This window comes from Tauraco erythrolophus, chromosome 2 (assembly GCF_009769465.1).
Source record: "Tauraco erythrolophus isolate bTauEry1 chromosome 2, bTauEry1.pri, whole genome shotgun sequence".
Lineage (NCBI taxonomy): Eukaryota > Metazoa > Chordata > Aves > Musophagiformes > Musophagidae > Tauraco > Tauraco erythrolophus.
The window spans coordinates 71,958,139-71,973,220 of NC_141466.1; the positions used below are offsets into that span (position 1 = coordinate 71,958,139).

The 15,082-nt window shown below is 56.3% G+C and overlaps 1 protein-coding gene across 1 annotated transcript in view; it reads left to right on the forward strand.

The window, feature by feature from the left end:
- LOC147529214 (scavenger receptor class A member 5-like) overlaps positions 1-14,847 on the forward strand; it is a 31,001-nt gene extending 16,154 nt beyond the window's left edge. Inside the window, 5 exon segments of the mRNA XM_086624579.1 lie at positions 180-321; positions 7,260-7,311; positions 12,372-12,542; positions 12,544-12,553; positions 14,711-14,847. Coding sequence (XP_086480705.1) covers positions 180-321; positions 7,260-7,311; positions 12,372-12,542; positions 12,544-12,553; positions 14,711-14,847 — 512 coding nt within the window.
- Positions 14,848-15,082: the final 235 nt, after the last annotated feature.

The following is a 15,082-nucleotide window of genomic DNA, read 5'->3' on the forward strand; positions in this document are numbered from 1 at the left end:
CTGTGTCCAGGGGCAGGTGCAGAAAGAGGATGGGCTGGACTCTCAGGTGTCTCCTGATGGTCCCCAGCTCCTGGCAAAGAACCAGAGACCATCTGGCACGTCTGCTGGCAAGCAGGACACGTGCGCATGCACATGCATGTGTGTGCATATCTGAGTTTTGTAGGTCTCTGCTGCAACAGGGTCATTTTTGCCTCTTTGTCCTCGGTCCAGGGCTACCGGCGAGAGAGGACCACCAGGACCACGTGGCTTGAAAGGGGACCAAGGAGACCTTGGCCCTCCAGGTCCAGTGGGGATGCGGGGGTTCAAAGGTAAGGACCAGAAGCCTCTGTGCGTGCTCCCAGGTGGGTGATGGAATCTGCCTGGGCTTGTTGGGTGGCAGACTGGCTCTGGAGAGCATCGGGATGAGGGACAGAGATGCTGGTCATGGGTGTGAGAGTAGTGGGTCCCCTGGCTTGGGACCCACCTGGAGCTCCTGGGGGGAAGAAGAAATATTGCTGAGCTGGGAGCATGTACGTGGACAACCTCTGCACCGAGACCTTTCCACCGCGATGGAGAAAGTCCAGGGATTGAAGGGAGAAGGGCGAACCAGTTGAGTTTGCGGTGCTCCTGCCATGCAGTAGGGTTCGGCACGGGCTGCACCGAAGCTTCGCTGGAGCCCCATGACGACCTGCCAGGCTGCCTTCCCACGCTTGGCTTCAGCAGGGCTTTAGGAACAGCCTGGGGTTTGTCTTCTGGTCACCTTTCCCGGATCACTGTGGTTTCACAATGTCTCACTGCACCCCAGCAAAGAACGAGGAGAAGCTGCGGGTGTCGGAAGTGGCCATGCACCTATTTAGCAGGACAGATCCGTCCCAGGAGACCTTTTGAAAGAAGTTCCATGCTGCAACCTGAAACAGGGTGGATGATCCCAAAACATGCTCTTTTTGCCTCAAAACACCGTTCGGGCAGGGGGAGGCAGAAGGAGCCCAGCCTGGCAGAGCTGCCCTGCCTGCCAGCTGCCCTGCTCACTGGTGCCCAAAGCGGCGTGTTCCCCTCATCTCGTGCTTGTGGGTGATGCGGACCTGGGACATGGCCATGCTGGCCACCAGGATCTGGAACTGTGGCCACAGAGCTGCCAGCAGCGCTCCAGGCAGGAGGTGTTGCCGTCACTTCTTCTGGAGGTCCCGTGTGTTTTCGGTCTCACGAGCTCTCGCTTCCATGCAACAAGCTCCTTGGGTGCATGGCACATGTGACAGCTGAAGGAGGACGTCCTCTTTCGATGTCCTCTCTCTGCTCTATTTGCAAACCTGGCTGGAGTTGGTGTCCAGTTTTCTTGTCTGTCCTCCAAAGTTCTGGTTGTGGGCAGGGGTTGGGGATGAGACCCCCGTGTCATGTCTGGTGGCCCATCCATGATGTGCAGTAGCCATCTCCTGTATCTTGCATGCCACCAGAAAGCCGCTTGCAGTCTAGGGACAGGAGCACATCTACCATCCCTTCTTCACTCTGTGGTGTCTTTAAGAGAAGGACTTTTCCTAGGGACATACCATCTGCCTCTCAGTGCCAGTGCCTCCTGGTGCAGCCCCAGGAAGCTTGAGGTCCAGGTAGAAAGGAGATGCAGGAGATGAGCTGCTGCTGGTGGCTTCCTCCTGTAGCAAGGGAGAAGCGTGAAGCTCCCAGAGCTGCAGCCCAAGGCAAGAAGGTCCCTTGCAGGATTAGCCCCTGTCCAGTCCTCTCTCTCTCGAGCCATCGCTGCTGTGATCACCAACCCTACTGACACGATGGCTCTGTTCATCCCAACATTCTCCCAGTCACCCCAGTCTGGGCACAAGGTGACCTCCTGGAGCCCATTAGCTGCTGGACATGGCTCTCCAGGCCACATGGCTGCTTAGATGACATTTCGTGGGGGTGTCTGGTCTTGAAGAACACTGCTGGGTGCTATTTCCATCACTCCATCCCATCTAACTGGAAGCTCAGGGTTCCTGGGCTGATGGGGCTGGGACAAATCTCCATCCTCCCACCAAGGGAGAGGCCACCAGCGAGATGCAGAGCCCTGCATGCTGCAAGAACCAAGAAACCAGCATTTCATGGTTGTTTTCCAGCACTATCTCTTGGGTTTTTTGGCGGTCACTGTGGCCTGCAGGATTGCAATATGGTGTTGGGGAGGTGCAGGGCTTTATCTGAGCTGCGGAGTGGAGATGCCCAGCCCGATGCTGCGGGAGGGCAGAGTAACCCCTGGATTCATCCCCGGTACATGCCTCACGATGGCTCGAGGGCTGCAGGGATGGGTGCTCACGCGAGGGAGACATCAGTGCCGGGATGTTCCCGGTAGCGCATCCAGCACCAGGATCTGCCAACCGAAACCGTAACGTGCTGCAGGACTGCGGTTTCCTTCCCTTCCCCAGAGCAGAGGAGCGTGGGCTTTTCTCACTGGCCAGTGCCAAGCGCTCATTAGACGAGCAAATTGTCCCAAGAAGCCTGGATCGGACTTCAGTAGAGGACCAAGTCCTTATGCCAGATTTTTTTCTGCAAAGTGCGTCCCTGGGGGCCGTGTCCCTTCTGGAGGGAGGAGGTTGATGGGCTCCTGCATCACGTTTTCACCCCTAAGACAGAGATGTTAATAGCTGCTGTGCTATTAAGCTATCTCACCACTGTGCTCAGTGGTGAGATGTATTGATGGGCATCACAGCTCCAGCAAGCTCTCTGGAGACACAGGACTGAGGATGAAGCCTTTCTCCAGTGCTTACCAGCCCAGGAGGTGGTGGAGACCACCCCCAGCACAGCCCCTGCCTCCAAGGAAGAGCAATGGCCACGCCACAGTAGGAGAGCATCAACCCTCACAAGCTTGGTGACCCTCCCCCAAAGCCGATCTGCATCTCAAGCCCCCTTGCCTGGGCAGATGAAGCATTTCTGCTCTTGGTTTTGGGAGGCAATGGGTCGGACAGCATGCCGAAGGGTCAGCGGGTCTTTGCTTCTAGCTATCATCCTTTCACGGATGTAGAGTAATCCCTGTATCTGAGGAGGCTTCTTGGCTTGAAGAACGTTAAGCTGTCTCCAGGGCTCCACCAGCCGTGGCCTTGATGCCCCTTCCTCGTGCATTTCTTGGAGGGTGTCTTTGGTCTGGGATGAGGATGACTCTGTGGCAGCAAAGCCATCACGTGTTCCCCCGTGGGATGGACTTCCCAGGTCCCACCAGAGCCCATCACCAGCACAGGGGTCCCTCCCTCCACCTCCCCTTGCTGGCACGTCTGAGTGGAGGTCATCTCCAGGGCTTGGATGCGTCCCCTCCCAAGGGACCCCCAAACTCCAGCCCCTGTTTCCCACCTCCCGGAGGTCAGGGGTGCTCAGATAAGGGGGTTCCATCCAACCCCTTCTCCAATAAATAGCAAACCCTGCTGGCAGAAGCACTGAAATTCTACGGTTTATGGGATTCTCTGAAATTTATAGAAAACAGGCAGCGAGCCGGGCAGCGGTCCAAGCCCGGGCTTTCAGTGAAGACCTGTTTCTCTGCAGCACTAGTCTTACACATCTATAATACTTTCTTCTGAGCATAGGGGAGCTATCGGTATCCTGGGAAATGCAGCCTGTCCTGGGGCAGGGGGCATCTGGGACAGATGAGCCCCCTCCCCAAAAATCCTGAGTCAAACCATCTCGCTGAGATGGTCCGACCTGGTTGAGGAACAGCTTCTCCTCTCCGCAGCAGAGTCCTGAGTGTTGTCTCTTGTTGGTATTTTCCTATCCTGGGTGTATTTTCCCTCAAAATTACCCCCAGTGGAGGATTATTTTCCTCGTTTCCAAATGGGGAAAATTATTCTGGAAAGTGAGCGTGCATCAGTCGTCTTCACTCTTCCATGGAGAACGTCGTGCAGGAGGAAACAGCCATAAATGGCCAAGGTAGGGATCGCTGATTTATAGAAAAATTCAGGGCGATACAAGAAGTCCCCTTCCTAAACCCCACGTGCAGGCAAGTAGGAGGATTTTGGCACGTTGCTGAAGGCAGAAGATGTTTCTGCATGTGAAGATGGAGGTTTGGCAGCTTCTTCTGGGGCTTTCTCTGGGACCACGGTGGTCCACCTTACACTGCAGACCCAGGAGCTCTTTCCACCCTTCTCCAGTGATGTCCTCTCCCATGAACTTTGTGCCCTGCCTCCCTCAGCAGCTCTGATTTTCAGAGCAGAGGCAATGCCCAGGAGCAGGACATCAGTGGGGACCGAACTTCTGCCATGGGAAGAACTGAGAGTCGCTTATCATGGCATACATGCCAAAATTGTGTGCACAGTCCAGAAAAAAACAGACTGAGCTGCACTGATTCACCCACGGTGGAAAACGGCCGAGCAAGACCTTGACAGTCGTTGGGTGAAGGCACCAGGCAGGACCTCCTGGTAGGACCAGCGATGGTGCCAGCAAGGGGCTCTCCTGAACTTGTGGGCTCTGTTGCAGGCCCCAGGCTTTCTCCTTTCCAGTTCACAGGGGCTTTGTCCCCAGCTGCGGATGTTCTCCAGCCCCAACACCTCGAGGAGCTGGCCTTGACCCCAGGGAGAAGCAGCAAGCTGTGCCACCAAAGGGGCTGCCCTCTCTGCTCACCACAGAGCTTCTGTGGAGAAAAGAGAGACGGAAAGAAGGGAAAAAGAGGAAAGAAGGAGAAAAGCCTTCCAGGAGAGCAATGACATGAAGGGGCTTGGAGTACTGCACAGGAAAAGCCAAGGTGGACAGGGAAGGATGAGGCAGAGGGCATGGGATGCATTTTAAAGCACCTTCACAAATCTGTTGGCGTCATCCATTAAGTGCTTCTTCCATTTGAAGGGTCTTCCCTCTGCTTTAGTATGAAGCTAAAAGAAACTCAACCAAGAAACAACTTGGCATAACCCTACCGCAGCAGCACAGGTCAGAGATAGGGAGGAGGAGCACACCCAGAACAGAGCGCTCCTGGTCAGACCCACTGACCTATCCCAAAGCATCAGCTCCAATGACAGGCTGTTTCCAGCAATGTTTGGAATGGGCCCAGCTGCCCTGCAGAGATCATGGTGTCATGCACGCTGTCACCATCCCAGGCCATAGCTGATCTCAGGATTGCCTACAGGGCTGCCCTCACTGGTTCCTCCAGCAGCTCCCATTGCACTGACTCCTACTTCCCCACTTGTAGCCAGTTCCTGCTCCTCAGGAGCCCCGGATAGATTTTTACAGCTCAGGATCCTTAAGCTGAGCCCATCTGCTGCCTTTTGGAGACCCAGCTGCACTCCATTGGCTAATGACACCCACCCCAAAGTTCCCAGGTGAGCAGCATCTGACCCTGAAGACGTGGTGCTGGGTATCTTGCTCCCCCTGTGCCAAGAGCCCCTGGTGTCCCCCATGGCATTCCCGGCTGCTGGAGAGGTCCTACCACTGGCCTCGCTGCCTTCCGCCAGCCATGCCTCTCATAGTGCCGCGCTACGATTTTCATTTACACCAATGTTGTTTTTTTTTTCCTTGGTCTTTTTCTTAAAGGCTTCTTACCATTGCTGATGGTTGTGGTCTCCAATCGTTAGAGTATTTCCTTCCCCTGCAGCATCCCTGAAGTCCCTGACTTGTCCCAGTTGCTGTCACCTCCCTAAGGAGACTGGCAACGATACAGCAGTTGAGTTATCTACTCCAGGAGTTTTGGTCCATGACTTTTCTGCCAAGCCCAGCTGATGCAGAATCATGGAACGGTTTGGGTTGGAAGGGACCTTCAAGATCACCCAGTTCCAACCCCCGTGCCATGGGCAGGGACACCCTCTACTACACCAGGTTGCTCAAAGCCTCATCCAACCCTGGCCTTGAACACTTCCAGGGATGGGGCAGCCACAGCTTCTCTGGGCAACCAGTGCCTCACCACCCTCATTGAAAAGAATTTCTTTCTGTCCCTCAAGCTCCACCTTTCCACCTGCACCTCTCTCTATCAGTCCTATATGATTTCTTCCCTCTGAGGGTGGTGAAACACTGGAACAGAGGAGTTGTGGCTGCCCCATCCCTGGAAGTGTTCAAGGCCAGGTTGGATGAGGCTTTGAGCAACCTGGTGTAGTGGAAGGTGTCCCTGCACGTGGCAGGGGTTGGAACTGGATGATCTTGAAGGTCCTTCCAACCCAAACCGTTCCATGATTCTATGCCCTATAGACCTCAGACCCTACAGGGAAAGCGCTTCTGCTCCAAAAGAGCCAGATTTTGGGGGACAAACACAAGAAAACCGTAACTGTTGCTTTCCAACTCCCTTTCCCGTGGGCCAGGGAAGGACGGTGGTGGAGAGCATGGGCTGCTCCAGCCTCCCTGGCCCATCACGTGCCGGCGAGCAGCATCTCTGGCTTCTCTCCCACAGCTCGGGGGGCTCTCATCATCTGGTTCCCATCAGCAGGGCAGCTGCAGGCAGCTTTCCTCCATCCGCAGCTGCGGCTGCCCGGGGGACCCATCTTGCCTTCCCAGAGCCTCCAAGTTAAAGGGCAAGAATTCCCTGCCTGCTCTTCTTTTTTTTTTTTTTTTAATATATTATTATTATTTTATTTAGAAGTCATTTTCTGTGTTGTTTGTTGTTCTCACACAGAGACAAAAGAGGAGGATACGCTGAAGCAGGGCCATGCTGCAGGGCTGGGGCTCATCCGGAGCATCGCTGGCCGGAGCAGCCCCTTCCCTCCGTGGCCCTGGGGCAAAGCCAGGACCAGAAAAGCTGAGCCCAAGGACCGGTGTTCTCAGTGACTTTGCCAGGAGCAAAGCCAGAGGGATTGCGGGAGGCAGTGGGACGCGGGCAGAGGCAGCCCATGCTCGCGAGCCATGGGGAAAGCCGAGTTGTGAGACAGAATTATTAAGCTCATTGTTTTTCTATGGAAATAAGTGTGGTTTTGAAGGCAGCCTGGATACCAGCTGGCCTGACCCCCCCCCCCCAGCATCATTTCTTCTCAATGGATATGGTGTTTGGGTTCAGCAAATCTGCTTGGGAGGGGGGAGCAGCCAGGCATGGGAAGAGGCGATGCTCTGTGGAGGCTGTGGGAAACCACGTCCCTGCCCCTGCCCACTGCAAAAGGAAGCCTTTTTAGCTCTAAATAACAGTTTTTTTAGCCCTAGATTCGGGATGTGCTTTCCTTTTTCATAGAACCATGGAATAGTTTGGGTTGGAAGGGACCTTGAAGATCACCCAGTTCCAACCCCCCTGCCATGGGCAGAGACACCCTCCACTACATCAGATTGCTCAAAGCCTCATCCAACCTTCCTATCAGTAAAAATCTGATTTTTACAAGATTTATGCTCTGTGCTCTTTCTTTTCCCAGGTGACAGAGGCCCAAAGGAGAGAAGGGGGACCGAGGTGGCGGCACAGGTAAGCACTCACTTGTGGTCATCTCCCCGGTGCCCCCGGCATGGTTTTGGTTGATGTTTGGGCTGGTCAGGAGCCTGCAGGAGAAACATCTGCTGCAAAGCAGGCAGGAAAGTGGTGGTCACTGCCAGGATAAGGCTGCTGAGCCCGAGCTTGGGTTTTCCTGCCTGGGCAAGGAGAAGCCGGAGCGACAGGGAGGTGAGAGGGATGGCAGCAGCGTGCAAGGACCTAGGATGCTCAAGTAAAGCGGTTGTGATGTTAAGGCAGATCTGAGCAAGGGGAACCGCCTTGCTCTGCAGCCCCAGGAGCCCTTGGCGTACCAAGCCCCCAGCCAGCCTGATGGGGCTGGATTGAGGGTGCCCAAATCCTGTTGGGACTTTCCTCTTCCCACTTCTTCCCGGGGAACAGACAGGATGGAGCTGAGGGCTGAGCTCGCCCGCCTGTGCAGGCGTTTTACTGGTAAACAGCATCATCGCGGATGCAGGGACAGCCCTGGAGCTGGCAACGAGAGGAATGAGGGGCTGGAAGGACACATCTCTTCCACCTGGTGCCCCATGGCAGGGTTGACCCGAGGAAGCGTTTTTCCAAGGCTCGAAGACAGGAAAGCCCATTTGGATGGGGGCTGTGCCCGGCAGTGCTGCCGTTGCTTTGGGATTTCCCTGGGGCCAAGAGCAGCATGTGCCCACTGGTGCCCAGTGTTGGCCTTCTGGGCTGGCAAGCCAAGAAATGCCAGGAATGAGCCCAGGATTGGATCCTGCCCACCCTCTGCTGTGCTACGGCTCTGCGACGCAGGGAGTTCATCCCTGACGTCCTCGGAGATGCTGATGGTTTCCTCCAGGCTTTGGACACCTCTCCTGCCTCTTCAGGGACATCTCTCCTACCTCTCCAGGGACATCCCTCCTTGGGAACATCCCTCCTGGCACCCCATGGACACCTCCTGCTTCTCAAGAACATCCCTCCTTGGGGACATCCCGCCTGCCACCTTGGGGACATCCCTCCTGCCACCCCAGGGACATCCCTCCTGTCTCAGGCACCCATTCAGGGGCTCCACGTCCCTGCCACCAGCCACCACGACACCCAAACAGTGCTAAGTAAGAGCAAGGATGCGGCAGGGATGGAAGGGGAGCAGCAGAAGAGGTGGCTGGGGACCACCACGGCGGGATGCACCAGCACCTCAGCAAGGACCAAGGACCCCAAACCTCTGCAGCCACTGCTTGGTGGGCAAGCGCAGCTGGTTCCCATCTGCAAAGTCCAAATGACAGGGTGTATTGCTATTTAATTTCCTGGGATAGGCGTACCCACATCTCCCCTCCTGGAACCTTGATGTTTCCATCTGTATTCCCAAACCAAAGGGACGAGAGCGAAGCAGGGACAGCGAGAGAGGGCGGTGGAGAACCTGGAGAACCAGGGCAGATGATCTCCATTACCGGTGGGAGGGGAAGATGATATCTCAGCCCAGCTGCAAAGAATCAGGCCCTTGTTTTTTCGGCCACAGGGAGTTATTTCTCCTCTTTAGCTTTTCCTTTCTTGTTTTGCTGGTTTTGGGGGCTGGGCCGGGGGGAGGCCGAGGGGTTTGGAAGTAATTGCTGCAACGAAACAAATGCACGCGCACAGGATGATGCTTTCATGGTTTATTGGGTATGTTGGAGAGGGAAGGGGCCAGGGAGATGGTCTGAGGTGGAGGAGGCCAGGACACTTGGTAGGGAGAGGTTTCCTGCAGGCAGACAGCATGGCTGAGATGTTCCTGGGCTGCTCTGGAGCTGCAGCCTGGGAAGGCCTGGTCCTAGACAATCTTCTGCAGCACAACGAGGTGGACAACCACTTTGGTCCCTGGGCATCTCCTGACCGCTCCACCGGCTCCTCAGGGTCAGGATCCGAGTGCAGCTCCAGCTGCGGCTTTTGCAGAGTCCTTGGGGCCTGCGGGCGCTAAAATGGCCGTGGGCTGGGCTGGGCTGAGCTGAGCTGGGCTGAGCTGAGCGACCATTACGGGCAGCAGGCTCTGGTTTGGGAGGAGACTTCTGGGTTTTATTAGGTTTTTATGAGCCCTCTAAGCAATGCTTGTTAGAGGCTAAGTGGAAGGGCTGTGGCCAGCACTCAGGCGGGTGAGCTCTGCAGCTGTATTAGCAGCCCTCACCCTGATGATTAATGGGAACATCCAGTAGTGCCTGGATCCGTGCCCTGGTTGCACATCTCTTCTCCTCTTTGGGGAAGCAGTTGTCATCTTCCAGCATGCACTGGCTCTGATGAGCATCCAGCGAAGAGCCGGGGCAAGGACGGACTTGGAGGGGGAGGAATGAGGGCGTTGGGATGAGCAGCTGGCTTGGGTTGGAGATATGGAGCTGGTCCTGGACAGGATGAGCAACCAGCTGATGTTGGATATAGGGAACTGGTCCTGGACTGTCAGCCACCTGCCTGTTCTCCTGGCACCAGGAAATGCCGGTGGCTTTGAATGATTTGACGGTGGGGATTACGCCTGCTGGGGGGCTCTATGCCCCGTTTAGCTCTTGCTTTCCCGTAGCCATTGCACACATGAGGTGACAGCACCCAGGGAGGGATCTCCTGTCCTGGCATGCACCAGGGTGCGAGAGGGACAACTGTGCCAAACCATTCCCTGGCACCGGGAGAGCAGGCAGGCAAGGGGACCCCCTCGCCCAGGTGCTGCAGTGCCAGTGGCCGGGGTCAAAGACCACGTGGAGCCGACAAGGTGGCGCCGCATGGCTTCCCACCTCAACCTGAGTGGTGGAGGAGAAGTGCTAGACCCTGGCTTTCCTGGCTGAGACCCTGCCCACATCCCACCTTCTGCTTGCTCGCCTGGAGCAGGGAGGTTGAGCTGCCTCCCTAGCAGGGGACAGCAGTGTTGGACCCGACACAAGCTTGGCTTGGCAGGAGCAGCTCCCCTGGCAGCTCCAGGCAGCGTCCACAGCTCCAGCGCACGTGCTCGACTTGGAAGTCGCTTCATCCAGCCCTCAGATGACACCATCCCTGGGGTGTGCCAAGGCAGCTGCCTCCACAGAGCTGCTCGATGGCTGGCAGGAGACAGCCCATCCTGGAGAGCAATTGGGTTCCATGACCAGGACTGGTTGGAGAGGACAGCCGGCAGCATCCCAAAGGAGCCACTCAGCTGAGACGTGATGCCACCCCTCAGGGTCCAGGGCAGGGCTGTGCGAAGCATCAGCGGGATGGTTCAGAGGCAGCACGAGATGTTTCCCGGCTCCTCCATGAACCCGACGCTCTGCCCAGATCCAGGAAAACATGCTCAGGGTTTCCAGACCCCTTCTGGAGCCTGAACCCATGCAGGTCCTGGAAGTGGGAGATCGGCCAGTGCCACGGCAAAGCGAGGACTGTGCTTTCTGGAGATCAGTGGGGGAGGTGGCTCTATTCCCATAGGGAGCAAGCCAGGGAAAACCCAGAGCCTGAAACATGAAAAAAAACAACTTTTGTGCCAGTCCCAGGGAGCCGGTGGTGCCAAGACCTGCTGCATCTCTGCAGCAGAACCCAAACGCTGCTCTGGTCTCTAAACGTCCTGTTAACCCAGCACCTCCCAGCCCCGAGAGCCTGGGGCATGCTGGGACCCTACTTGGCCCACCCTGGCCAACCTCATGGTCACCAGCTTGGTTGGCCAAGGTGCCTAAAGAGACCTCAGCTGAGCACGGCTGCTCATGACGTACCACCACCACGAAGTTAAAGCAGATGTCCAACCAACGTCAGATTTTTTACCCAGCTCTTGGCAGCTCCCTCCGCCACGATCACCTCTTGGTGTGGAGACCTTTTGGGTTCATCACTTGAGGAGTTGCTGTGGTCCCACAGTGGCAAAATCACAGAAGATAAGAAAGTTTTGTTCCATTTTACGCTGCTGGGACTTTAGTGGTGGCTGTGGTTTCGGTGTTGTGGAAGCAGACCGCAGCCCCCCAACCCCTTCTCCACCTGGGACCCACCTTGGGCACAGAGGATGAGCTGGAGAGTTGATGGTCATCAAGGAGGAGACTTTGGCCTGCCTGGAAATGCCTCACGCAGCAATCCAAACCTCATTCATCTTCACATTTGAGAAATAATGTCATCGAACATTTCCAGTGGGAATGTGTTTTTTGATAGGGGAAAAAAAAACCAAAAACCACCCTGGCTTTGAGCAAATGTCTTTAAATAAATATCTCCGAGCAGCTGCAATGCAACCTTGGTTGGAGAAGTCCAGCTCCACCCGTGGCTGCTGTCCCAGCCCGTGGTGAGTCACGGAGTGAGCCCAACTGCTTGGCAGCGGTTTTCTCCATTCGACCCCTTTCTCATCCCCGATAACGGGGCTTGTGCTGTGTCCCTTTCGCTGCATTTTCTCAGCTGTGGGGAGGAAGAACTGTTGTGGTTTGGTTTCGGTGCTGAGCCTCTCGTGCTTCTCCCTGGCTGAAGGACGAAGGGCCACCATGCTGGTCTGGCCTGGCAGGAGGGTGGTGATGAGGAGAGGAAGGCTGACCAGTCCCAGAAAGACAACTGGGAGCAGAGGGAGAAAAGACACAGTGAGGAGGAGGAGGACATTGTCCCCCACCCCAGTTTGGCATTTTGGACCAACATGGGCTTCCCCTCACCGTCTTCTCAAGCATAAAGTCAGGGTCCACCTGGGCAGGCTGGAAGAGGCTCCCGGTCACCCTTTCTAGACCCTTTTGGAAGCTCTTTGTGCCCCCAGTTTTGCTGGCATCTTCCTTCTCCTGCGTGGCTGTTCAGATCTCTTCTCATCACAAGCCTGAGCTGTCTCCATTTGGTCTCACCTTGATGGCTTCAGGATGGGTCTTTGCTCGGTGCCTGCCCTCCCTGCAACACTTCTAGGCTGCAGACAGGTCTCCCATCTTGGCGTGATCATTGCAAGGCTCAACCTCCCCCAACAAAACGCTGGGTTTGATGAGACCCCTCCAGCACCATATCCAATGGTGGTGGGATGTCCCCAGGTCTTCTGGAGGTGCATCACCCAGTCCTTTCTGCAGCCGTGGGCACCACGGGGAGGGCACGGGAGGTGGTCCAAGGCAGGCAAGGGGCAGCACTTGGAGTTGTCATTTGACCTCCCTCTCTCTTCCTGGCAGCAACCACTGAGGAGGGGATGATTCGGCTGGTGAATGGCTCCGGCTCCCACGAGGGCCGGGTGGAGGTCTTCTATGACCGGCGTTGGGGCACAGTGTGCGATGATGGCTGGGACAAGAAAGATGGAGACGTGGTGTGCAGGATGCTGGGCTTCCGAGGCGCCGAGGAGGTGTACCGCATGGCCCGCTTTCGGCCAAGGTAAGACCCTTCCACCTCTTCCCCCCATCTCACCAATCACCGATACCCGGGGCCAGCCGTAAATAAACCAAAAAAACGTGCCTGGAGGCACCCAGCATGTCCCCCACGAGCAGGACAGGGGCTGTGGTAGCCCGAGAAGCTCCAGTTTGGTCGAGCAGCAGTTTATTCAGCATGGCCGGCCCCGGGTGCCTGCAAATATTTTGGCGTTGGCTCGCGGGGCCGCGTGCGAGCACACGGCTGGCACTGGCCCAGGCAGCTCCTTCCGCCGCCCCGGCTCCCCCGGCGCACGCCCCACCGCACGCTGACTCAGCACAGCGGAACCGGCCCTGGGCTCCTTGTTTTTGAACGGATGCAACTTCTTGAGGTCTCTTTTCTTTTAGAATAACCAAAAGGGGAAAGGAAAAACAAAACAACAAAAAAGGAAAAGCTTTTAAAAACATTGGGGAAATGTCAGGAACGCTTCGGTGGGCGGAGGGGTGGCCTTTGGCCCCAAACCGTTGTGCTGGGATGTTTCTGCCCAGACCAGCTCCCTTTCTGCAGAGGTTTTTTTAACTCCTTGAGTTGCCTTCTCTCCGACTGCTCAGGGCTGCCAAGGAGATGATGGATCCCAAAAGTAGGTAGCCACCATGACCATCATCTAGCCATGAACATGCTGGTTGGCCAGACCTTCTCTGGACCCCTCCAAGAGTTGGTGTCCTTCACACCAGCCTCCGGAGACCTCAGAGCTTGTTTCACTGCCAGTGCCCTGGTTGCCCACATCCTGAGCTTCTCCCACCCTGTTCCTCTACCACCTCCCAAAGCTGGTACAGCCACATGGGTTCCTGGCACACCGTCATCCAGAGCCTGCATTGGGGGATAGGCTTGACTTGGGGTGTCCCAACTGGGAAGAGCTGCTGCTCTTCCTCCGTGACTCCCTTAGCATGGCCAGTGACTGAATCCCCCAGCCCAGCAGCCCGCAGATGCCCAGCAGATGCAGAGGCACAGCCCAAAGGTCCTGCCACACTGTAGTGCCACCTTGGGCCATCCTTGACAGGGCAGGAGAACCCCATTGATGCCCCATCGAGTGTGGTACATCCAGTACCTTGCCATGGCCACAACCCTCCACATGCTGGTCGCTGGTGTCTCTCTTGGGGGTGTTTTCTCCAGGACAGGGATTGTGCATCCTCGGGGGCTTGGTAGCCCACAAAATCTGGGGCTACTCCACTGCCATGTGCCACATAGACTGAGCTGCACCCATTACCGGTGCAGGCAGACCTGGGGTCCACGTTTCCACAGGGGTGAATGGGGAGAATCACAGAATGGTTTGGGGTTGGAAGAGACCTTCAAAATCATCCAGTTCCAACCCCCCTGCCATGGGCAGAGACACCTTCCACTACTCCAGGTTGCTCAAAGCCTCATCCAACCTGACCTTGAACACTTCCAGGGATGGGGCAGCCACAACTTCTCTGGCAACCTGTGCCAGTGCCTCACCACTCTCAGAGGGAAGAATTTCTTCCTCAGATCTCATCAAATCTCCCCTCTTTCAGTTCAAAGCCATTGCCCCTTGTCCTGTTATTACACACCCTTGTCCAAAGCCCCTCTCCAGCTTTCTTGTAGCCCTTTAGGTACTGGAAGGCTGCTGGAAGGTCTCCCTGGAGCCTTCTCTTCTCCAGACTGAACAACCCGAACTGTCTCAGCCTGTCTCCATAGCAGAGGTGCTCCAGCCTCGCATCATCTTCATGGCCTCCTCTGGACCTGCTCCAACAGCTCCATGTCCTTCTCATGTTGGGGACCCCAGAGCTGAACACAGCACTGCAGGGGGGGTTTCACGAGAGCAGAGCGGAGGGGCAGAATCCCCTCCCTCGACCTGCTGCCCACACTGCTTTGGATGCAGCCCAGGACACGTTGGCTTTCTGGGCTGCCAGTGCACATTGCTGGCTCATGTCCCATTTTTCTGTCCACCAGTACTTCCCCATCCTTCCTGCAGGACTGCTTTCCATTCATGATGGATCAATGCCATAGTTAGGGGAGGGAAATTTCATGAGGGATGAAGGTTTTTGAACCATTTTCTCCCTTTATCCTAGTGATGCACGTGCCCTTGGTCGGAGGGGATCCACCAAGTGCCAGTGCTGATGCCGGTGCCCACCGGTGCTGCTCACCGAGTCGCTGTTTTCACAGGCACGGGGAGGATCTGGATGGACGACGTCTCCTGCAAGGGGACAGAGGAGACCCTTCTGCGCTGCAGCTTCTCCAGCTGGGGCAAGACCAACTGTGGCCACGCCGAGGATGCCGGCGTGAAGTGCCTGACGCCATGACGGTGGAGGGGAGGACACCCCAGTCTGGCTGCAGGAGTTCGGGGGCGGCGGGGGGCTCGGCCCACCCCGCAGGTCTTGCCTCTGCTTCCTGAAATGGTTTTATTATTAGAGAAATAAATACCTTTTTATTATTCTCTACCGTTCTGGCACAGCCGTGCTCAGAGCGGGGAGGAGGTGGTGGTCTGAGAGTGATGAGGATTCATGGAGGTCTGGGGTGGGGTGTTAAATACAGACT